The sequence below is a fragment of the Rhipicephalus sanguineus genome, unplaced genomic scaffold (genome assembly GCF_013339695.2).
Source record: "Rhipicephalus sanguineus isolate Rsan-2018 unplaced genomic scaffold, BIME_Rsan_1.4 Seq929, whole genome shotgun sequence".
NCBI classification, from domain to species: Eukaryota; Metazoa; Arthropoda; class Arachnida; order Ixodida; family Ixodidae; genus Rhipicephalus; species Rhipicephalus sanguineus.
Window position 1 is genome coordinate 56,126 of NW_023616312.1, and position 23,800 is coordinate 79,925.

The following is a 23,800-nucleotide window of genomic DNA, read 5'->3' on the forward strand; positions in this document are numbered from 1 at the left end:
ACAGGGGCTGCTTGTTGGAAATAAGCGGTGGTAATTAGGCAAGTGCCTGTCATCAGATAGGGAGATGCATCATCAAATCTTCAAAAAATAGCTATCAAGGGGATGCTCAAAATTTCTTGAAGGAATGAACACAACGCAGTACTTATTGAAGCCTCCAATTTAATGAGGTTAGCACTGGGGCTAGCAGGTATCTTAAATGAGCTGGCCACTTTAATAATACCCCTCGTAGGTCAATAATTATTGGATTCACAGCATGGTATGGATGAGATAGGATTATGCAAATGGAGCAATTAGAAGTAATGAAATTATTGAATATACTTTGCTAATAATGCCTGGACAGTCTTAATGCAGAATGAGGTTTCTATCAGGGTGAATTTACTTTTGCTAATGCTTCTGGTGGCATCATTGCAATTTATATTCACTGGCTTCATGCACTGTATATCAAGCACCACTGATGACACTCTGGTTTTTGCAAAGTTATTGTACTGTTTAAAAAAATAACATCAAGAAACTACATGCTTTCTTACAGTTTAATCAGGCATATAATTTGGGACTCTTTAGTGAATTGTATATGGGAGGTCTGTGTACAGAATATCCATGGTAATCATTTAACGCTCTGTTTGTTTGCGTAATGTTTCAAGCCTCTTTTTCTATTCAAAATTGCTACGGAGCAAGAAAAATCCAACACCAGAATTGGTACTTGGGTAAAGCAGCTAGTAAGAGCAAGCTCAATCACAAGCCGTTCAGGAGCACCACTGAAGGAACTAATACCTAGAGGGCAAAACTTCCAGTGCACCAAGAAGGGGATGGGAGGAGGGTGCAGGTTAACGTTTCAAGAGGGCATCTCCTCACCATCATCCTTCCCCAGCCACGAACTTGTACTGTCTACGTTTATCAGACTCCTACTAACACAAGACAGACTAGGTATAAAAGTTGCTTCTTTATTGCAAGATGGCACATCAGACCTTTTCAGAATTCCCTCACCGCAAGCCGTTAAGATTGCCTAAAAGCCTTTCCTTGTGCGGTGTCCCTTTTTTGTTCCCACACAGTTGTCGCAAGCAAAAATATGCAGCTTGTCACAGGCTAGCTGGTGCCACACAGGGATGGCTCCAGCCATCGTGATGTGTATCCCACTGGAGCTGTCAGACACTGTACATTCATGGTCTGGTGTGCTTGTTTAGGACTTTAAAGATGTAAACAGTGACCACTTCTGTTTTGTCCCTTGCACACTTGCACAAGAATTTGACACAGACATTAGTTCTGGCAATACTGCCACAGGTGGTAAGAGGTACCTTGGAGTTGTAAACAGGGACTGCTTGTGTCACACACCTGCACAAGATTTTGACAGAGACGTTAGTTCTCGCAATCCTGCCACGGTGGTAAGAAGGTGTACAACCACAGGAACACCATGGCAAAGCAAGCTGAGGTTCATATTGAATATAATATTCCACTTGCAATACAATGGTAATTAAGTACTCTTGCATTCATTTGCAGTGTCAGGCATCACATCATTCGGCCTAACCCTGATCTCCTTTACTTATTGCCTACATAGTTTTCCAGGTTGGTGACAGTACAGAAAGAAAATATTCTTTGTGGGAGCACCACATTTTAATCTCACAAGACTCCACTGAAGCACTTACAACATAGGAGAACAGTGATATCCTAAATGTCAGCGCTTTTTGTCCTAACAAAGTTAAGCTGCTTGTTACCTTCGGCCCGTGATCTTACAGGAGCTTCAGCATATGCCCTGTTGTCATCTTGTGTCAACGATGCCGCGTACAATAAATAGTTCAACAAAGCTTATAACTCAGCAAGATGTACGTGCATAGCTTCAGGGAGGTAATAAAATGCAGAAGAGACACTCACGACAAGAAACACAGGATATGTGTTAACTTCCATCTATCTTTATTTGTGGCTTTGCCAGCAAATATGTAAGGGAACAGACTAGGGGTGTGCGAATATTCGAAATTTCGAATATTTTTCCAATAGTGTTTGCTATTCGATTCGATTCGCACTGGAATTTGACTATTCGAACCTATTCGAACTTCCCAAAAACAAATACAATCAACGTCCGATTGAAAGTGACCCCTTTAGATTTTAATATGCTTCACCTCATTACATTCTCGTTATGCGGCAAAGCTGCCTTTCAAGCTCCGTTACGGTCGAACATTGCCAAGAGACAGTCAACGTCCGAATGGAAGTGGTCCCAAGATTTTGAATATTCTTCACCTCATCACACACCGGTATTGCGGCAAAGCTGTTTTTCAAGCTTCGTTACAATCGAACTTTGTCAAGAGACAATTAGTCAACGTCCAATTTGAAGTGGTCGCTAGATTTTTGACATGCTTCACCTCAATACACTCTCGTACTGCGGCAAAGCTTCCTTTCAAGCTCCGTTACGGTCGCAAATGTATTAACTCAAGAAAACGCTGGTTCCAACATGGAGATGTGGCAGAGGTGGGGGCTCAATTAATGCTGTTTTGGACCTGAAATTTGGGCAGGAAGTCCGAAAAATTGGACGCCGAAGCTTTTTAGCATCCAAAATTTCAAATGTTCTTTTATATATCGACGTCTACAAGGCAGATTTGGAACTCCAGACTTGAAAGGAGCACGCCCTTGTCCGCCACATCAGTTGGGCTTCCACAGGAGTTGAAAGAGGAGGAGAGGCTGAGGAAATGACATCTTTGTCTATTACGTGTAAAGTGTTGTCGGCAACACTTTGAATGCACCAAAGCATGTGCATAAATAGAATTCGGCCTCTACATTGCCTCATCCTTGATAAGACAACTATGAAACACCATCCGACCAGTCCATCAGCCTAGCAAAAAGAAACACTTTCATGTTGATATCTCGTAAGAATATGCTTACGAATCCTCTCTAACCTTTTTTCTGCGATTTCACTTTCGAAGCATTCGAAAAATATTCCAGAAATATTCGAGAAATAGTATTCGAAAAATATTCGATTCGATTCGCACTCACACTTTAATATTAGAATTCGCTTCCCACCCAAAATATTGCTATTCACACAGCTCTAGAACAGACACATGCGCAGTATGGCAAGGTGCAACGTCACAGCCATTTAACATTAACAATCATCACAAGAGAATGCTCAAGAAACTTTTCTGCCTTTCCGAGTTTCAACAGATGGGTCACTAATACACACATCACTCCTTCCCCATCATGAAATGCTTCCAACAGTTCACATGCCATTCTCTCACCACCCGTGCCTCGAATCCTTACCTCATATTTATTCTCAACTGACATGCCCTGCCACTCATGCAACAATAAGACAGATTTGCCTGTCCACTCTTAACAGCCTGTAAGTACACTCCTAAGAACTCCCCCCCCCCCCCCCCCACCTCTTCCACCCTCCACCCTCCCATTGGTCATAGGCCAGATGGGTCATTATATTATTCACCTAGCTACACAATTGTGCTTGTCAAGCATGAATATATGTGAACCATACAGTTGCTTTGCAATAAGCAAATGTAGTACAAGTACAACACTCTCTATGAAGGCTTGGTTAAAATAGTTTTATGATCATGGCACAGAAGCGTGAAATGTTGGGCTAGTTGGTGAGACATGTTTTGAAATAGAAGAGTGAAAACTTGTCAATGTGAGTGAAAACAGCTACCCTAGAAAACTTGTCGATGTAGCACATCGACAAGTTTTCGCTCTTCTATTCCAAAACATGGCACAAAAGCTTTCTCTAGGAAACACGTAAAGCCAACATGGAGAATTATATGCACCAGGAAAATTCCGACACTGCAAATATTCTATGGGTGTGCAAATATTCAGTGAGATAACACATCGAATTGAATACTGTCGTATTCGGTTCAGTATCCATTATGCGTAAAACTGAATATTTTGTTAATAGCTTACGAATGTTTCAAAATGTTAAGTACACCAAAATAAACAGAAAACTTGTGTAAAAGTATGACAAATTTCATCCCTGCTGGTAGATTATATGCACTCAACATGAGAGCTTATGTAGTGCAGCTGGCTACTTCGCTCTAGGAAAGTGATTTTACCAGCTACACAATGGCCACTTACCCTTTCTTAAGAGTTCTGTGGATTCGAAGGGCCTGATTACTTCCTAGAGATGCTGTATTTCTGTTTTTAAAATTTCTAGGAGTTCTTATCTATACCCTAAATAGACAGGCAACCAAATTTTAACGTACTTGTTTTTTTTTATTGCAATGGAAAGCTTACAATTCAGCTTACAATTCAGGGTGTCTAATCATGCAATGGCAATAGGGAAAAGGCGATGAAATATTTTTTATCATATTTGTTGCTGATGGAGTCTTATACGCAACACATGTTGCAAACAGTGGCCGACAGCTTTTGGGTGTTATTTGCGCCAGCTAGGTTCTGCCATGACAGAGTGCATGTCTGAAATGCCTTTTAAACGTGGTGCATGCACCACTTCTCAGCATCAATTCCTTTTACTGCGTAATAAGCAAAGAATTCCTGTGGATGCGTTTTACCTAGGAATTCCAACATCATAGCGAATGTAATTTGGCATAGGCTGTAAAAGTTAACATTCAATCAGTCATACATTCTTACCTTTCTCTGCCAATTTTTGTTCATACCAAGTGAACAAGAAATTAGTTAGGAGCGACGGCGCATCGTACGACACGTCGCCAGCCACCCCGACTGTCCCCATTTGGTTGGGCACCTTGTGTTCTCAGACACGGCTTTGGTTGCAGCAGTTCCACTTCAGGACATTTTGAGTTTGCCAGTTTTTGTTTTTTTCTAGTACCATTATATTCTGTATCTGTGCCATATTTTTGTACCGTGTTTTCTGCCGCCATTTTGTCGGTGCAGCCTCCACATGAGACATAAAGGCTTGCACCTTAAAAAAGCAGGTGAACGTGCATATTTTTACTTTCCCTTTATGCCAATATTAAGGAGATAGCTAGCGGTACACGCAAACCAGTAAGCACAACATATAACATACCCCTATGGCTCAGTGTAGACTGCACTGCTAATTCATCACAACTATATGTGCTTTTTAACCTTAAGTATGAGGGCGACCTTTTTTTTTTCAAAGCCCACTTGGTCACAAAATTTCAACCAAAATGAAATTCACAACTGTTTTATTTGGAACACTTACACATACTTTCCAGGTACCTCTAAACTGTCGTCACTCCAACTGAGACATTTATCATAGCGTGGCATAAACTTTACTCACAGTAAAGTTTATGCCACGCTGTGCAGACACTTTACTACGCAGATAACTATGTTACTTTAGGTACTTTACTATGCAGATAGGTCAAGCAAATACTTTACTATGCCCTCGTCTTTGGCTAGGGCATAGTAAAGTATCTGCTTGAAAGCTATTTTTCTTTTACAACAGAGTAGAGTTACCATAGAGCTGTTATGCTAGAGGCTTATTATAGAAAATTATCATCATGAACCAGCACACGCTCTCTTCGTCGTCTTCTTCCCCTTCTGCTTCGCTCCCAGAACAGGCGCGCCGATTTCTGCAGCACAGGGTGCCATAACTCGGATGGGCGAGAGAACGAGTATAGAGAGAAAGAAAGAGACAAACAGAGAGAAAGAAAGAAAAAGAGAGAAATTCTCGGCAAAAATATTTCTTGGCGAGGCAAGACTCAAATCCGCGAACCAACGAATAGAAGGGAAGCATTGTCACCACTTGGCTATCCAGTCACATTAGCAGAGCATAACATAGCCTTGTATAGTATATAGTATAGCAAGGGGGTGGGAAAGGGAACTGAGGATGAGGAGCAGAGATGTGAGTGTAAGGAGAAAGGAAAGGAGGAGGGGAGAACGAGGACAGAGAGTGATGGAAATAGAAAGAAATAGGAAGAAGAGAAAGAGATTGAGAGAAAGGGAAGAGAAAAAAGGATAGAAGGTGAGGGGATGACTGCACAGAGCGAGCAAGAAAGGAAAGAAAGAGAGAAAACGATAGAAAGACAAAGAAAGAAATAAACAGAGAGAGAGCAAGCACTGCAAAGTCACAAAGAAAAAATATAGAAAAAGAGAGAACAGCGAAAGGGCTGGGAAAGAGAGAGCTTAGAGGATAAAAGCTCATCAACTCTGCAGTGACCCTGCCTTGCACGTGAGAGTGGCGCTCATTTTTTTTTCTCCTTCTTTTTTTTTGAGGTCCTATCAGTTTCTTAATCGATTAAAGCCATAGTGAAAGTCTGACGTTGTGTGCAGACGTGTTCCACAGCACCTCTCGTACGTCCTCCGATCGTGCGAGGTAGCAGTTGTGAATTCCGAGCACACACTGGGCACATAAACATGCCTCGAACAATTAAGTCTCCCACTATGTGTGACGTGCGTGGTGTCATTTGATTTCTGCATGCAGCAATACAGCCGAAATTCATCGTTGAAAGAGTATTGTGTATGGTAAAGCCTTCATGAGTGACAGCAAAGTGTAGCAACAGTGCAGGAACATTGAAGCAGGATGTGTAGACAACAGTGAGCGGCATACAGAATTGGCTGAAAGGTGGCTGTCTTCAATGTGGGGGCCATAAAGAACGCTGGCACAACGCCACAATAAATGCCTCAGTTGCAGTGGCGACAACTGGAAAGTGTTTCTACATGTTCCAAACATAAGCGTCTTTAATTTCGCTGTGGTTTTCACCTTGAACGAATTAGAACTTGAAAACAAACATAGCCCTCGTATGTTTAAAACAATTGCAGCAAGGCTGGTGATAGGTCAGCAACAAGCTTAGCCACGCCTTCATTGTCGTCCATTATGTGCGCACAATATAGGTAGTTTGGGGAGGCACAACTATTTGACTGACTATACTGGGAAGCTAACTGGCAACCCTGGGCCAGTGTGGCTTTGGAAGATGGGCCCCACCTACGACGAACCACCCTTTTACAGCACAGCTGTTAAAGTCGAGGTTGGCCGTGTGCCGTAGATAGAAAAGGATCATCATCATGAACCAGCACGTGCCATCGCCTTCTTCCTCGTCTGATCTTTTACCAGAAGTCGCGTGCCGATTTGTCCGACAAACGATGCAATAACTTCATGAGCGAGAGAACCATAGCACAGAGAGAGAGAGAGAGGAAATAAACAGAAAAAAAATAGAAGGAAAGAGAACAAAAAATTCTTGACGAAAAAAGAAATTTTGTCGAGGCGCGATTCGAACCAGTGAACTAACTATTTGAAGGCGAGCACCATAACCACTCGGCTATCCAGGCCCGCTTGCAGAGGAGAGCATAGCCTTGAATAGTATATGCAGCTCAGCAAGGTTATTAGAAAGGGAAGTGAGGGTCAGAAGGAGAGAGGCATGAGGGTTACCAGGAAGAAAATGAAGATGGGAGAACGAGTACAGAGGGAGAGAAAAAATAGAGACAGACAAATAGACAGAAAGGGAAGAGACAGAGAAAAAAGTTAGAAGGCGAGAAAGCGACTACACATAGAGAGAGAGAGAACATAGAAACTGAGAAATAGACAGAAAGAAAAGCAACAGAGAAAAAAAAAAGATAGAAGGCGACAAAACCAACTGCACAGAGAGAGGGAGACAACCAAAGACATAGAAAAAAAAGATAAAGAGAAAAAAAATATAGAGATAAGCAAGGGAATAGAGAGAGAGAAAAAGATAGAAATGCACCGAAAGAAACAGACGGAGAAAGAGTTTCAAAGCAACAGAGAAACAGGTATTAGGCGAGAGACCGACAACAGAGAGAGAGGGGGGGGGGAGTGAAAGAAGTAACAGATAGAAGAAATAGGTGAAAACATAGAAGGTGAGAGACCGACTACACTGAGACATATAGAGAAACCAAGACACAGCAAGACAGCTAAAGAGAAAAAAAAATAGGAAAGAAAAGGGAGAAAAAGGCAAAGAAAGAAATAGCGGTTGAAATAATTACCCATTCCCTTTCTGGGATGTGTGCAGCGTGTCTCTATGACATCCGATATTCTATTTGATGAAATTTACATTGATTTTATCAGGATGGCACTGTGAATACCGTTTAGCACACCATGGTGCAGGGGTAGAATCACTGCCGCACTAATCCTGTTCAGCAATTGTATATTTCTTTGCATATTTTAGAGTACTATTTTATTACTTCAGCTTGTTTTTAGTATCCCTAACTACAAAATAAGTGTATAGTGTGTGATTTATAGAGTTTATTTGCGCAAACTTAAATGGAGCTGAATGTCTGTAATGCAGGTTAGCTTGTTTGATTGAGGCAAGGCCTCAGACCAGGAAAAGACGAGGCAGTTTTTCACACAGAAAAGTGGAACATTTAGAACAAAATGAATGAAGAAAAAAGTAAGGAAAACAACCACAGTGAAATCACACATGTTACCAAACTACTAAGACAAGCAAGGCTTGGTAATTAAATGAAGTTCCATTGAACGTTCGAAACAAAAACAGTCTTTGTTAGTTTTGATGCTGGCATCAACCACAGCAGCGGACTCACTCTTGGCAGGTGGATTTGTCGGTGGTGGGTGACACTTGTGAAGCAGACATGAAGCCAAGTCCACCCAGAAGTCATGGACAGAGGTGCCTTCAGTCATGCTAGCGGGTAGGCGACCTTCAAATGTGAGCCGAGAGATCTGCACATATGCACCATGGTGGCTGGCAGTAGGCCCTTAATTGTTATGGTCTCGTGGCTGGTGGCTACCCATGAAACACAAAACCTCTATAAAACGTCTTTAAAACGTTTAAAACCTCTATAAACCTCTATAAAACGTTTTATGGAGGTTTCGTGTTTCGTGGGTAGTAGCATAGCACGAACCTGCTTGCAAACCTCAACAGCTAAGTCAGCCTCCCATGGGTGGTTTAGGAACAGGACTTGGTGGCTGGCGGCAGGCCCTTGTTAGGTTCTCATGGCTGGTGGACCGCACCATGAACACCGCACTGATGTCACTCACTCATCACAATGTCATTAAGTACGAGCAATGACTTAAATTCAGGTGATGTGTATAAAGCAATGACTGCAAACAGCAGCAAAAATATGGTTATTACTACTATGAACCATGATTATATGCTGTTGGTCCGCGGGCATAAATGTACGTACCATAAAATGAAGCAGCTTTGGGCAACCTCATATCATGGAACGTTTCTCAATCCACCATCTGAGAACGCGTTCTCTAGCGGTCATGCTCCTTCGACAGACTTGAGCAGTGTGAAACTAATACAGGCCATGCTAAACAGCTTCTGCATCAAACTGTAGCCGGGCTAGTGGAATTGAACGCTGTCATAGCAAACATTAGGACTTTTACTGGGAATGAAGTTGATCTTTAGGAAATGTGCTGAATATTAATAATGTGTTTACTGTGATGTTTGTATAAAAAGAGTGATACATTTAGAAAACCTAACATGGTAATTATGAAACTTATTTACAGCTGGGAACAGCAATGTAAATTATGGTCAGCTGCCTGCATTACCTTTAATTTTACTTAGGTATGTGCGTCTACGTTGTACAACTTAGCAAATGAACTCGGGCACTCAGTCACAAAGAAACAGAACTTTTTTTTCTTAAAGGGATACTAAAGGCCAACAACGTTTTTTGTTCGAATGATGGGTGAAAGTTTACGAATGCCTAAACGTCAGTATTATCTGCACCAGGGCTTTGTTCACCAAGAAATTAAGTAAATGTACGACAAGGCTTGCACCACCAGCGGGATATTCTACTAACTCTGTGTGCGGCAACATAGTCGAGTCCCAGAAAAAGTCACTGATACTCAAACTGCCAATAGTAAAAAAGATCACTTCAATGCATTAAAACCTGGAATAAAATGCTGCTTGCTTCCTTCTGTTTCATTCTTTGAAGTAAGAACCGATGAGATCCATGGCTATAGGTTCAATCACCGCAAAAAGTGTCGGTCAGTGACCGGCTCCCTCAACTCAACTCTACCTACCGTGCCATAGAAGTTTCTCCACAGCTGCTGACAGTGGTGTCCGCTCACAACAATAGCTAAACCCTCCTTCTCCCTCACCTGCTTCTGCCTTTCACACCGCCAGCTGGACTGTCTGCCAAAAGGGAGAAAATGTCAACAGGACCTAGTTGGCATGGTGGTTTGAATATTTGTAGTGTCATGCTGACCACTAAATATAATTTTTGTTCGAACTAGACATTTTCTTAGCACGAAACAAACACTGCACTATTTCTTGAATGGTATGTTAATAGAATGTTCATGTTGACTTAACGTTTGCCTTTAGGTTCCTTTTAAGTGCTTTAACATATTTTTATACTTAGAACATCTAAGTTGTGACATGTTTAATTGGATGCTTTTTGTCGACAAAATACCACAACAATAATAATTTTCTGGTCTGCATTATTTACACAGTTCATTGGGCCAGTAGGCATCAAAACTGGTTCAATTTTACTGCAACCACTTAGTTTTCATAAGCAAGGTGCATTTAGTATGGTGGTTTACATTATTTTCTGAATAAGTTAGGCCTGCAGAAAGTTATCTTGCTGAATAACACAGACCAAAGAATGTAATTTTAAATTTTTTGTGGGGCAGAAGCACATGAGAAGTGCAAAAATATTTTTTTCATTTTAAAACACAAATGAAAGTTACTGTACATCACTGCAAATGTCAACTGCAGCATCAGTGCACCTCATGACTTTTCATGGGTAAGCTGTCAATGCACAAGTAACCTTGAATTCGGCATAAATAAATAAAAAAGGCAATTCCACGACTATGTCCAGAAAAAATTTTTTTTGTGTGTATGAGTTTTGGATGATAGCCTCACTTGCATGCCCTACGTGCTTCTTAATTTTATGATCTAAATTGTCATGACTATCATTACCATAAAAATTTTAATTTTAACAATTATTAATTTTTCTAAAAATATGTGTTGTAGCTTTTCAGCTTACAAAAAGTTGAAAAGAAATTTTAACAATTATTAATTTTTCTAAAAATATGTGTTGTAGCTTTTCAGCTTACAAAAAGTTGAAAAGAAATTTTAGAAAGCACTTCATGCTTGATGTCACAGCAGCACAATCACTTTCGGTAATCATTGAGAGCAATGGTCTTTGAAATACGCATATGCCTTTGTGAGCTGGTGAAGAACTTGAGTGATAGTTGGCTTGGCACATATGGTATGCAATACATATATGAGTAAATTTTAATAATATGGCACTTCAAGGTTTGCACTGACAACTGTTCTCTGGGGGAGAAATAAGGAATGTAATCTTAAATATGCAAGTTAGATATGGTGAAAATTATCAGCTCCATTTATGAGAATAAATAACTCTGCGGTAATTTATAAGAGGAGCTTGAGTAAGAGTGATGCACATTCGTGGAGACCTGTGCGCCGGTCAGAAATCACCGAAGGCGGTGCACCAGTGTTTCCACCAACAGCAGCGGCGTGTAAACGGCGCGAAGTGCACCGGATCGGCGGTGGCGTGGCGTGGAAGAGAGGGAGTGAGGTTATAGATTACAGAGATTGGGGGAAGTAGTCCCTTGCATTTAGAAAACAAATGACAGTTTCGCCGAAATGGCAATATAATGGATGGAATAGCAACAAATCATAATGTTATACAAAGTAATTAAGAGCAACGACTATAAAACGCCGATACAAAAGAGAAGGCCGGTTTTCGTGCATTCTGTCATCTCAACACGAAGCATTGAAGCTACAGCATTTTTTGCTGATTTCTGCCGAGATATATCGCCCCCGGGCCCTTCCCCGGTGTTCGTTCATGCTCCTTCGCCCAACAAAAAACAGGCAGGGCGTTTTCTCTCTGCTTGAAGAGCAGTCGACGGCAGGCCTCGCACGCGAGGTAATATGTTATCGCACATGCTACCTCTGTGCGACCGAGGTGGCCGCGGTTCCTCTCATCTCTGCTTAAGCTGCGTTGTCGCCAGCGCTCACTAGCTTTTACTCATGAGTAGAACATATGATGCGCGGAGCGATGTTATCGATTTGGACTTCTTACAGAACATGACGGCGACGCCCACGGCAAAAACCCATGGAGGGTCCATAAAACTGCTATCGCAACAAAAAAATATGCAAAAACCGTGGAAGCGGGTTTGCGTTTTTGCTGGCCAGCTGCATCGATCGTCTCCGCTGTGAATTCGTCCGTGTGAAGAATCAAATAACCCAGCACCCAGTTCATCGTCTACTTCTGTATTAATTTATCGTTTATACGAGTAAAAATTAAAGGAACAACGAGTACAAATGCATTGATATATTTACTTATTTATTTTATTTATTTATGCATAGTGTAATAGGTCCAAGGCTCAAGGTACTATCCAACGAGTTGAGATATTGCCATTTAATGCTGGAGAATGCCGCAGGGTTGGATACCCCGTTCGGTTTGAAAGAAAAGACAAATGGCAGCGCAGTGCAATTACTTCATGTCATTGTTGTGATCGCTCTTGGGATTTCAGCGGCGGTGTGGCGCAGCAGCGCACAGGTCTAGATGCACCATTGAGTCTTCAAACATCAAGCTTTAAGAACTGTTTAGATGTCTTACTTTGAGCAGTGCGCATCCACAGAAGTTTCAATATTTTAGTTAAAGGAACAGCCCCAACACTTCAAGAAAAGCACTTGAAAGACTGTGATGTTTCATGTCATACAGCAGTGCTATACTTCAGCTTAATATAAATTGGAGAATCTGATTTTATTACTGAGATTTTTAGTTTTATTTTGTAGACCTGTATGAAAAATTACGGTATTAATAGCTATCTCATGTACAGAACAATGAAAGTAGGGAGAATAGCACAAAATTTTAAACTTTGCCCTGTGCAGACATTCACAGATACAACTGAGTCTCATTCATAAAGAACTTTATACAGCAGACAAGCAGCAAAAGTTCAACATTCCTTGACCACAGCAACCTCTCAGTGATAATTAATGTACTTCCCAATGTCAGTTGCTTCAAAAAGTTTATCCACTAGCAGTTAATTAATTGAAGCAAGTACACCTGCAGTGCCTTTTCACTATCAAAGAACATACAAGGAAATGGTTTAATGCTGAGGAGCAAGGCTCAGGACGATGACAGTGTTAATAACCTAGAGTTGGTATCCATAGAAAGGCCTAAATTTCAATAGCCGAAGGAGTGTAGGGTTTCAGTTTAAGGCTGATTTCTAAGTGGTTGAAACAGCATAATTAGGACATTATTTTTGAACTAAAAAACCAACTTGATTTTGGTTTTACCCTGGGCACTCGCATAGTAGTAAGAGGGAACAGCACAATTTCATTGTCCGCAAGACATGATATTAAATGACTGCACGTTACGGTCTTGTCAAAAGCAACAGTACATGGGTTGATGCCAGATGCAATAGTGAATGCATTAGCAATGGCAAAAACACCACAGTCGTATAAGTTCTCTTGATGCTGTACTGCCTTAGTGTGAATGGTAAGAGTGTTTGAAGCAAGATGCATTATGTTCATTACTTGAGCTGCTACACTCGGTCCCTGCCGGTGGCAAGTTATCTTTTGGTCCACTTTCTTCACCTTTATATTCTTTATACTACAGATAACACCCCCTATACTTTCCTTGGCATTATTGTCTGTTAGTTCTCATTAATATTGTGTCTAACAAAGAAAACGAGCCCTTAAGCGTCATCTCCTTTCCTACACTCGGCATAATGTCCTGGTCTAATGAATCATATAAAAAAACACTGTTGTTGGGGGCTTCACAGTTTGTCACCATGGCCCAATGCCCAAGAATATGCAGAATTTCAATGAATTTGTCTTGCTTCTTGAATTTCAAGCTCTCCCCTAGAAGAACACCCTGAAAATTGCACGGACCAGGAAACTCATGAGAAATAATAAATTGCCCTGCATTTATAATTGCATTTGACAGCCATCCTATGCCTCGTAAGGCCACAAATTCCTTGCCTGGATTAGGAGGATGTCTTGCTGGAGAGTAGAGCAGTCTTATGAATTTTGTTATTGGTTGGTGCAAAACACGATCATCTGCAAAAAGGCATATCTTGAAATCTAGGGTTTGACGAAAACTCGTCTGGCGAGGAAAAATCATGGTCGATGAAAACGTACACTCGCCAAAATAAATAAAGCAACAACAGAATTGACGTTTCGGCGCCCAGTACGGGTGCCTTGTTCACAATGAACGAATGCATGCTGGTCTTTATTATATATGCGTCGAAAGGCGCAACGCGCTTGCGTATACCTCAGGGAGTGGACCCCGTGTCCGATTTATCGTGTTAGTAGTTGATTGTATGCAAAAAGATTCGATGAGCAGGCGGGATGATAACTTTTTCTCTTTTTCGATGATGGAAGCCGATTGCCAATCAAGACAGTGTCCAGTTTTTTCACTATGTTCTGCCAGAGCGTTTGAAATCGTGTGCCCTTTGGCTACATCATTACGGTGCTGCTGCAGTCTTCTTTTAAAGTTTCCAGTCTCGCCTATGTAGCACACCTGGCAGTCTTGGCACGGAATTTTGTAGACGACGCCAGGGTATCTTTCCTTTTCAAGACGGTCTTTCACTCGAACGAGTTGTTGTTTCAGCTTGCTTGAGGGGATGTGGCAGACTTGCACTTCATAATCTTGAAATATTCTTGAAAGGGACTCGCTCACGCCTCGTGCATAGGGGAGTGAAGCCCGCTTCCTCGTTGTCGTTGCCCTGGCAGAGGGGTCAGCTGCGCGCCTTTCTTCAGTTTTTATAAAACGACTGGGGTAGCCATTGCCGATCAGGTCCTGCGTCACTCTCTTCAACTCAGCTCTGCGTGCGTCGGAAGTAGAACACAATCGGTATGCGCGGTTAAATAGTGTCGATGCAACAGATCGTTTTTGTCCAATGGGATGTGCCGAATCGAAGTGGAGATATTTCCCTGTATGCGTAGGCTTTCGATAAACGCTTGTTGAAAGGCCGGATGCAGTACGTGTGACGTCAACGTCCAGGAAAGCCAAGCGGCCGTTGACTTCTTCTTCAACGGTGAACTCAATTGTGCTCTGGACTGAGTTCAAGTGTTCCAGAAAAGGGACGACGTCTTCACGGCGGATAATGGAAAAACAATCGTCTACGTACCGCAGGAACAATTTCGGTGCAGGCTGGACTGTTGCGAGGGCTTCCTCCTCAAGGGCTTCCAATGCGATATTGGCACAAGACACTGACACCGACGCTCCCATTGCCGTTCCGAACACTTGCTTGTAGAAGGAACCATTAAACGAAAAATATGTGTTGCGCAGGCAGAAATCCAAAAGACGGCACACATCGTCGGCCTCCAACGGGGTGCGCGCAGGCAGCGAGTCGTCGTTCTTCAATGCTGATCTGCAGCAGTCAACAGCATAGTCTACTGGTATGCGTGTGAACATAGACTTGACGTCAAAAGATACCATGATTTCCTCGCTGTCTAAGGTCACGTTCCGGATCTTGTCAACAAAGTCAACGGAGTCCTTTACGTACGTCGACGTTCGTCCTACGAGGGGGCGGAGCACATCATGAAGATAGCCAGAAAGACTGTGCAACGGGGAGCGCGTATAGTCTACAATCGGCCGCAGCGGGACGTTGGGTTTGTGAACCTTGGGCAGGCCGTATATTGCAGGAGCCGAACCGGTGTGGCACAACAGCCTGTTATACAGATGCTTCTTTTCGGGCGGCACAAACTTGAAGACGTCAGTCAGCAGCTTCTGAAGTTCTGACTCAATCTTTCTTGTAGGATCCCGGTCGATCTTCGAATACGTAGTTTCGTCCTGGAGATGCTCCGTCATTTTAGAAACGTAGTCATCACGGTTCATAACAACCGTCGCATTCCCCTTATCTGCAGGCAAAATAACAATGGATTTGTTATTCTGTAGTCTTTTCATGGCTTCTTTGTCGAGGAGGCTCATGCTTGAGGTCCTAGCATTGCGAAGCTTTGAAAGCGCCCCAATAGCGCGGGTGCGCGCTTCACTTTGTAGAGCAGGCTCGACTTGGCGTACGGCCTCTTCAACCGAACACACCATCTTCCGCATACTCGGCGTGGTACCAGTGTTGAAGTTTAGGCCGCGACTTAGTAGATGAAGCTCAGCAGCATCAAGGTGGTGTGACGACAAGTTGCAAACACCAGCTTGGTTGTCCGGGGGCTGATATTTGTCCAGCAAAGACACAAACTTCTTTTCCTGGCACTTTTCTCGTTCGTGGCGAGTCGCAGCTGCAGTTCCATTGGAGTGGAGTACAATCTCGTGGAATTCTGTGGGGGCGACGCGCTCAAGCGTGCGTTGGCTAAAGAAAACCTCGTTTTCCAACCGTTTTATGGTTGCCTTTGTTTCAAGGATGCGTGCTTGCAGAAGGAGCTTCTCGCAGCGTGACACAACCTGCTTCCCAAACGGCGTACGGACCAAGACTGGTAGGCGAAGTGACTTCGGGATGACGCTGTGGGCTTTACAACGCAGATTGAACTGTAGGTGGCATTGAAACGATGCCAGCTTTGACTTGAGGGAAACAAATTGCCGGACCTTGGTTACGGTGGACTGTCCATGCTTTTCGCGAAGCGTAATGAAATCTAGGGTTTGACGAAAACTCGTCTGGCGAGGAAAAATCATGGTCGATGAAAACGTACACTCGCCAAAATAAATAAAGCAACAACAGAATTGACGTTTCGGCGCCCAGTACGGGTGCCTTGTTCACAATGAACGAATGCATGCTGGTCTTTATTATATATGCGTCGAAAGGCGCAACGCGCTTGCGTATACCTCAGGGAGTGGACCCCGTGTCCGATTTATCGTGTTAGTAGTTGATTGTATGCAAAAAGATTCGATGAGCAGGCGGGATGATAACTTTTTCTCTTTTTCGATGATGGAAGCCGATTGCCAATCAAGACAGTGTCCAGTTTTTTCACTATGTTCTGCCAGAGCGTTTGAAATCGTGTGCCCTTGTTTTGTGTTTGTGTCTTTGCTGGACAAATATCAGCCCCCGGACAACCAAGCTGGTGTTTGCAACTTGTCGTCACACCACCTTGATGCTGCTGAGCTTCATCTACTAAGTCGCGGCCTAAACTTCAACACTGGTACCACGCCGAGTATGCGGAAGATGGTGTGTTCGGTTGAAGAGGCCGTACGCCAAGTCGAGCCTGCTCTACAAAGTGAAGCGCGCACCCGCGCTATTGGGGCGCTTTCAAAGCTTCGCAATGCTAGGACCTCAAGCATGAGCCTCCTCGACAAAGAAGCCATGAAAAGACTACAGAATAACAAATCCATTGTTATTTTGCCTGCAGATAAGGGGAATGCGACGGTTGTTATGAACCGTGATGACTACGTTTCTAAAATGACGGAGCATCTCCAGGACGAAACTACGTATTCGAAGATCGACCGGGATCCTACAAGAAAGATTGAGTCAGAACTTCAGAAGCTGCTGACTGACGTCTTCAAGTTTGTGCCGCCCGCATCTGTATAACAGGCTGTTGTGCCACACCGGTTCGGCTCCTGCAATATACGGCCTGCCCAAGGTTCACAAACCCAACGTCCCGCTGCGGCCGATTGTAGACTATACGCGCTCCCCGTTGCACAGTCTTTCTGGCTATCTTCATGATGTGCTCCGCCCCCTCGTAGGACGAACGTCGACGTACGTAAAGGACTCCGTTGACTTTGTTGACAAGATCCGGAACGTGACCTTAGACAGCGAGGAAATCATGGTATCTTTTGACGTCAAGTCTATGTTCACACGCATACCAGTAGACTATGCTGTTGACTGCTGCAGATCAGCATTGAAGAACGACGACTCGCTGCCTGCGCGCACCCCGTTGGAGGCCGACGATGTGTGCCGTCTTTTGGATTTCTGCCTGCGCAACACATATTTTTCGTTTAATGGTTCCTTCTACAAGCAAGTGTTCGGAACGGCAATGGGAGCGTCGGTGTCAGTGTCTTGTGCCAATATCGCATTGGAAGCCCTTGAGGAGGAAGCCCTCGCAACAGTCCAGCCTGCACCGAAATTGTTCCTGCGGTACGTAGACGATTGTTTTTCCATTATCCGCCGTGAAGACGTCGTCCCTTTTCTGGAACACTTGAACTCAGTCCAGAGCACAATTGAGTTCACCGTTGAAGAAGAAGTCAACGGCCGCTTGGCTTTCCTGGACGTTGACGTCACACGTACTGCATCCGGCCTTTCAACAAGCGTTTATCGAAAGCCTACGCATACAGGGAAATATCTCCACTTCGATTCGGCACATCCCATTGGACAAAAACGATCTGTTGCATCGACACTATTTAACCGCGCATACCGATTGTGTTCTACTTCCGACGCACGCAGAGCTGAGTTGAAGAGAGTGACGCAGGACCTGATCGGCAATGGCTACCCCAGTCGTTTTATAAAAACTGAAGAAAGGCGCGCAGCTGACCCCTCTGCCAGGGCAACGACAACGAGGAAGCGGCCTTCACTCCCCTATGCACGAGGCGTGAGCGAGTCCCTTTCAAGAATATTTCAAGATTATGAAGTGCAAGTCTGCCACATCCCCTCAAGCAAGCTGAAACAACAACTCGTTCGAGTGAAAGACCGTCTTGAAAAGGAAAGATACCCTGGCGTCGTCTACAAAATTCCGTGCCAAGACTGCCAGGTGTGCTACATAGGCGAGACTGGAAACTTTAAAAGAAGACTGCAGCAGCACCGTAATGATGTAGCCAAAGGGCACACGATTTCAAACGCTCTGGCAGAACATAGTGAAAAAACTGGACACTGTCTTGATTGGCAATCGGCTTCCATCATCGAAAAAGAGAAAAAGTTATCATCCCGCCTGCTCATCGAATCTTTTTGCATACAATCAACTACTAACACGATAAATCGGACACGGGGTCCACTCCCTGAGGTATACGCAAGCGCGTTGCGCCTTTCGACGCATATATAATAAAGACCAGCATGCATTCGTTCATTGTGAACAAGGCACCCGTACTGGGCGCCGAAACGTCAATTCTGTTGTTGCTTTATTTATTTTGGCGAGTGTACGTTTTCATCGACCAAAAAGGCATATCTTGGACCACACTTTGAGTGGAAGGTCTTTAATATATGTGTGAAATAGGAGCAGCCTAAGGACAGAGACCTGGGCTGCTTCTCAATTATTTCAACCTCCAGAGCAGAGAAACTAAAGAAAGTGCACATATTTACAAAAAAGTAAACTTTACTGCCATATATAGCATGCTAACTGCATTTTTCTACACTGAATTTTAAAAATTCTTTGCACCAGCAGAATTGAGACATGTTTGCCACTGAAGTTCCAGAACTAACAAAAAATTACATTCAATCTTACTTCATTATCTCAAATTCTGATGCTCCTAGGTACAGTGACCATCGGAAGTGGCTATCTAACTGTAAAAAATGCCTGTATCATCACTCCACAAAACACTTGTACACTGCTTATAAGTCTGCATTTGGCACATATACTGTCACTAAAGAACTCCAAATCTGACTTTCCTTATAACGACTAATGTTAAAAAATTTTGGATATGATCAACCCATGCGCGATGAACATATAATTCTGGAAAGCCCATTGATATATCTGTCCTTGTGCCTAATGAAGAATGCACTGCACCTCTTAATATGACACATTTTGAAAAAATTTTCTGTCTCCTGCAATGATTGCCTATGTCCTACTTGTCAGAATGATTATGTCGTCGTTACTCCAGTGATTGTTCATGTGGCTTTAGTGTCGCAAAACTAATTTATTTGCTGAAACAAAACACTCACATCCTGGTTCTCAAAATTATGAAGAAAATACCAGTGCCCTTCTAATATTCTAACAAAGCTTTTTCAGCAATCAATGAATACTACGTCTACATTGCCTTACACTGTACACTACACTATATGGTATAAACTCAGCTTAATTTTTTTATATTTACTCATAAATTACATCATTCTCTCAATGCAATCATCATTCACAGAGTGAATTGTTTTAGAATTTGCTAACGCATTCGATAAGGTCTGTCATAAACATTTACTTTAAAAGTAAGTCATCTGGACTTCAGCACTAACATCCTTTATTGCATTGGATGCTTACTACCAAACTGCACTCACTTTGTAACCACAAGTGGCCATTACTCACAACTTTGAAGCATAACTTCTGGTGTACTACAAGGCTCACTACTCCGCTAGGCCCAGTTTGTTCCTCATTTATACCAACAACCTCCCTTCCTTGCTATCACCTAACATTCACTCATCATTTGCTGATAATGGTGTTATCGCTTGTGAAACACAGACGATTTTAATCACCTGCCATAATTACTGTAGCTAACTGGTGTGAACATTGCTAAATGAAAGTAGGTGTTAGCGAATGTAAAGTCATGCATGTGTCCTGTTAAAGTAATTGTCCCTAGGAACTTGTTAGGGTATTTTAAATACCTCGGTGTGCAGATGTCTGTTAACTTATTCTGGAATACCCTTACTGACTACAAAATTAGCAATATGCTAACCAAGTGCTTGGCTTGTGCCATAAATTTTCGGCCACTCCATCCTTAAAAATACTTCTTTATTCTATCCTTGTACGACCAGACAAAAATATGCACATGCATGTGCCTTTACCACATTTTGTAAACAAATTTGTTCAGTGCCTACAAACAAGCCTTGCAAATGCCTTTTGCCCTGCTTGACACTTCAGTGGCCTCAGCGCACCGTAAGGGCACAGGGCCCCCCTTAAGAAAAACGTTATGGGTCTTACAGGTGACTTGATTCAAGACCGACTGTACAATGACGGTTGATTCAATGTGATATGATACTGTGGTTGATGAATGAGTTAGTTGTGGAGTGTTGGATAATGGTATACCTAACTTGTGAAAAAGAACCAAACATGCAAATTTATAATGAGGAAACAGTGACATCAGTGCGAGATTGGTTTCTGTGGCAGATTCATTTGCAGTTCTATTGTAATTACAGAAGATGAAAATTGAATTATCTTGAGTGAGTACAAATGAACTAGTATTTAGTTTGTGAATAGCAGTACTATCCTAAAAATCATGCACAAGAGAAAGGGAGGTTTTTGGTACAAATGAGGAACAAACTGGGCCTAGCGTAGTAGAGAACATTGTAGTACAGCAGAAGTTATGCTTCAAAGTTGTGAGTAATGGCCACTTGTGGTTACAAAGTGAGTGCAGTGTGGTAGTAAGCATCCAATGCAATAAAGGATGTTAGTGCTGAAGTCCAGATGACTTACTTTTAAAGTAAATGTTTATGACAGACCTTATCAAATGCGTTAGCAAATTCTAAAACAATTCACTCTGTGAAGATGATTGCATCGAGAGAATGATGTAATTTATGAGTAAATATAAAAAAAATTAAACTGAGTTTAACTTTGATGTGTATTTTTAAATTCATACGGAGTAGTGTACTCTGCAGTGTAGGGCAATGTAGACGTATATTGATTGCTGAAAAAGTTTTGTTAGAATATTGGAAGGGCACTGGTATTTTCTTCGTAATTTTGAGAACCAGGATGTAAGTGTTTTGTTTCAGCAAATAAATTAGTTTTGCGACACCAGCCACATGAACAATCACTGGAGTAACCACGACATAATCATTCTGGCAAGTAGGACATAGGCAATCATTGCAGGAGACAGAAAATTTTTTCACAAATGTGTCATATTAAGAGGTGCAGTGCATTCTTCATTAGGCACAAGGATAGATATAGCAATGGGTTTTCCAGAATTTTATGTTCATCGTGCACAGGTTGATCATAGTCCAAAATTTTTTAACATTAGTCGTTATAAGGAAACTTAGATTTAGAGTTCTTTAGTGACAGTATATGCGCCAAATGCAGACTTATAAGCAGTTTACAAGTGTTTTGTGGAGTGATACAGGCATTTTTTACAGTTAGATAGCCACTTCCGATGGTCACTGTACCTAGGAGCATCAAAATTTGAGATAATGAAGTAAGATTGAATGTAATTTTTTGTTAGTTCTGGAACTTCAGTGGCAAACATGTCTCAATTCTGCTGGTGCAAAGAATTTTTAAAATTCAGTGTAGAAAAATGCAGTTAGCGTGCTATATATTGGCAGTAACGTTTACTTTTTTGTAAATATGTGCACTTTCTTTAGTTTCTCTGCTCTGGAGGTTGAAATAATTGAGAAGCAGCCCAGGGCTCTGTCCATGGGCTGCTCCTATTTCACACATATATTAAAGACCTTCCACTCAAAGTGTGGTCCAAGATATACCTTTTTGCAGATGATCGTGTTTTGCACCAACCAATAACAAAATTCATAAGACTGCTCTACTCTCCAGCAAGACATCCTCCTAATCCAGGCATGGTGCAGCAAATCGTGCAGGTTCGATCATCATGCAGTGTGAGTAGGTGCTCCCACACGTCTTTTCATTGGGGTTGTAATTACATAGTGCCTTCCCACTACCAACTAAGAGCTACATTTTAGCTCAGTGAGAGGCGTTTAAGTATCTAGGAGTGCATATGTACCTAGTGACTTGTCCTGGAACCATCATATGAATGAGTTAACGAATTCCTGCAAATGGTTACTTGGTAATCTATGCCGAAAGTTGTCTTCAGTACCACCTATAGCTGCAGTCAGACGAGCTGCATGTAAAACCTCAATCTAAAGTAGAATATGCCTGTACTATTTAGGACAACCATCAAATTAGCATAATTAATTTTCTAGAATCGGTCCAGAAGAAATGTACCAGATTCATTCTTTTGGACTGCTCGTATACAACTGAAGTGTTTCTGCTCTAAAAACAAGGTTGTGTCTTCTCTCACAGGCCTCTTGCCGCAAAAGTGCTTGACAAAATTTTCTTACTATTTTCTTATTCACTGCCCCAGGAGACTAACTCATCATTCCAGCACATCGTTTCTCCCACCACATGCATCAGAATGCTGCTTATCTGCCACGTTCCCATAATACTACTTATCAATGTTCATAAATTATTTCTGCTTCCTGACAATGTCATGCCCTTCCTCCTGACGATGCCCTAATCACCAGTATAATTCTCGTTTCAAAGCTGTTTTTGAAGATGATCCGTAAAGTTACGAAATCTAACATGACCGGCCATTTTTTTCTGTCTGCCCACCCTTTATGCAATGTCCCATGTCAGAACCTTTGAGGTATCCTGAATAATTAGGTGAATAAATGAATAAAATTAAAATATGCAGTCTCACTTATAGTAGGTAGGTACATAATCTATGTATCATGGTAGAAGGTCAAAACAAGGTCAAGGTCGGGTGTATACACGCAACATCAGATGGTACACGTGTCGGTTGTGTTACTATTTGTGATAATGAAAAAACTCGGCACTAGTATTACTCCTTAGCTTACGACTGAAAAGAGAGAGCGGAGGAGGATGATCGTTCCAGGTTGTGTTTGTAAGATTGAAATCACCCAGCAGTAGGATATAGATTACGAAAGAAATCACATGTGAACAAGGTTTAATACTATCATATAGCTAATTGAAGAATATAGGTGTTGTGGAGGGTGAGCAATAACGCATCGTATATGCAGGGGCGGATCCAGGTGCCAACTTTGGGGGGGGCGGTTCCTTCATCTGAGTGGGGGGGGGGGGGGTAGGGTAGGGAGGAGGAGAGACAGGCACTGCAGGCAGGTGGGGGGGAGGACTGACACATGCTTTGGGGGGGGCGATCGCCCCTACCGCCCCCCCTCTGGATCCGCCACTGGGTATATGATAAAACTATTTATGACTACGACATACATATGGCCAGACAGCTTCCAGATCCTTGCTTGAATACATAATAAAAGATGTAGTGTCATTCGCAATTGCCAACACGGCACCACTTCCTCTGCATGCAGCACAATTGTAGCAAGGAACAGAAAACTGCACGGCACCATTGCATACTTCTGTTGTAGTGACATGTGCACACAAGCACATTAAAGTAAGCATGATCATTTTCACAAAGCATGCGTTGATTGCAGACAATAACAAATGATATAGTTACAGACCCACTTAATTCTGACGTTGGAGAGAATGTAAAA

At 42.4% G+C, this 23,800-nt stretch overlaps 1 protein-coding gene across 1 annotated transcript; it reads right to left on the minus strand.

The window, feature by feature from the left end:
* Positions 1-6,151: 6,151 nt before the first annotated feature.
* On the minus strand, positions 6,152-19,915 carry LOC119378700 (uncharacterized). Its single transcript, XM_049411802.1, has 4 exons — positions 19,895-19,915; positions 14,942-16,209; positions 9,854-9,965; positions 6,152-6,256 (listed from the first exon to the last, which is right to left on the minus strand). Exons 1-4 carry the CDS (start codon positions 19,913-19,915, stop codon positions 6,152-6,154), a joined length of 1,506 nt encoding a protein of 501 aa, XP_049267759.1.
* Positions 19,916-23,800: the final 3,885 nt, after the last annotated feature.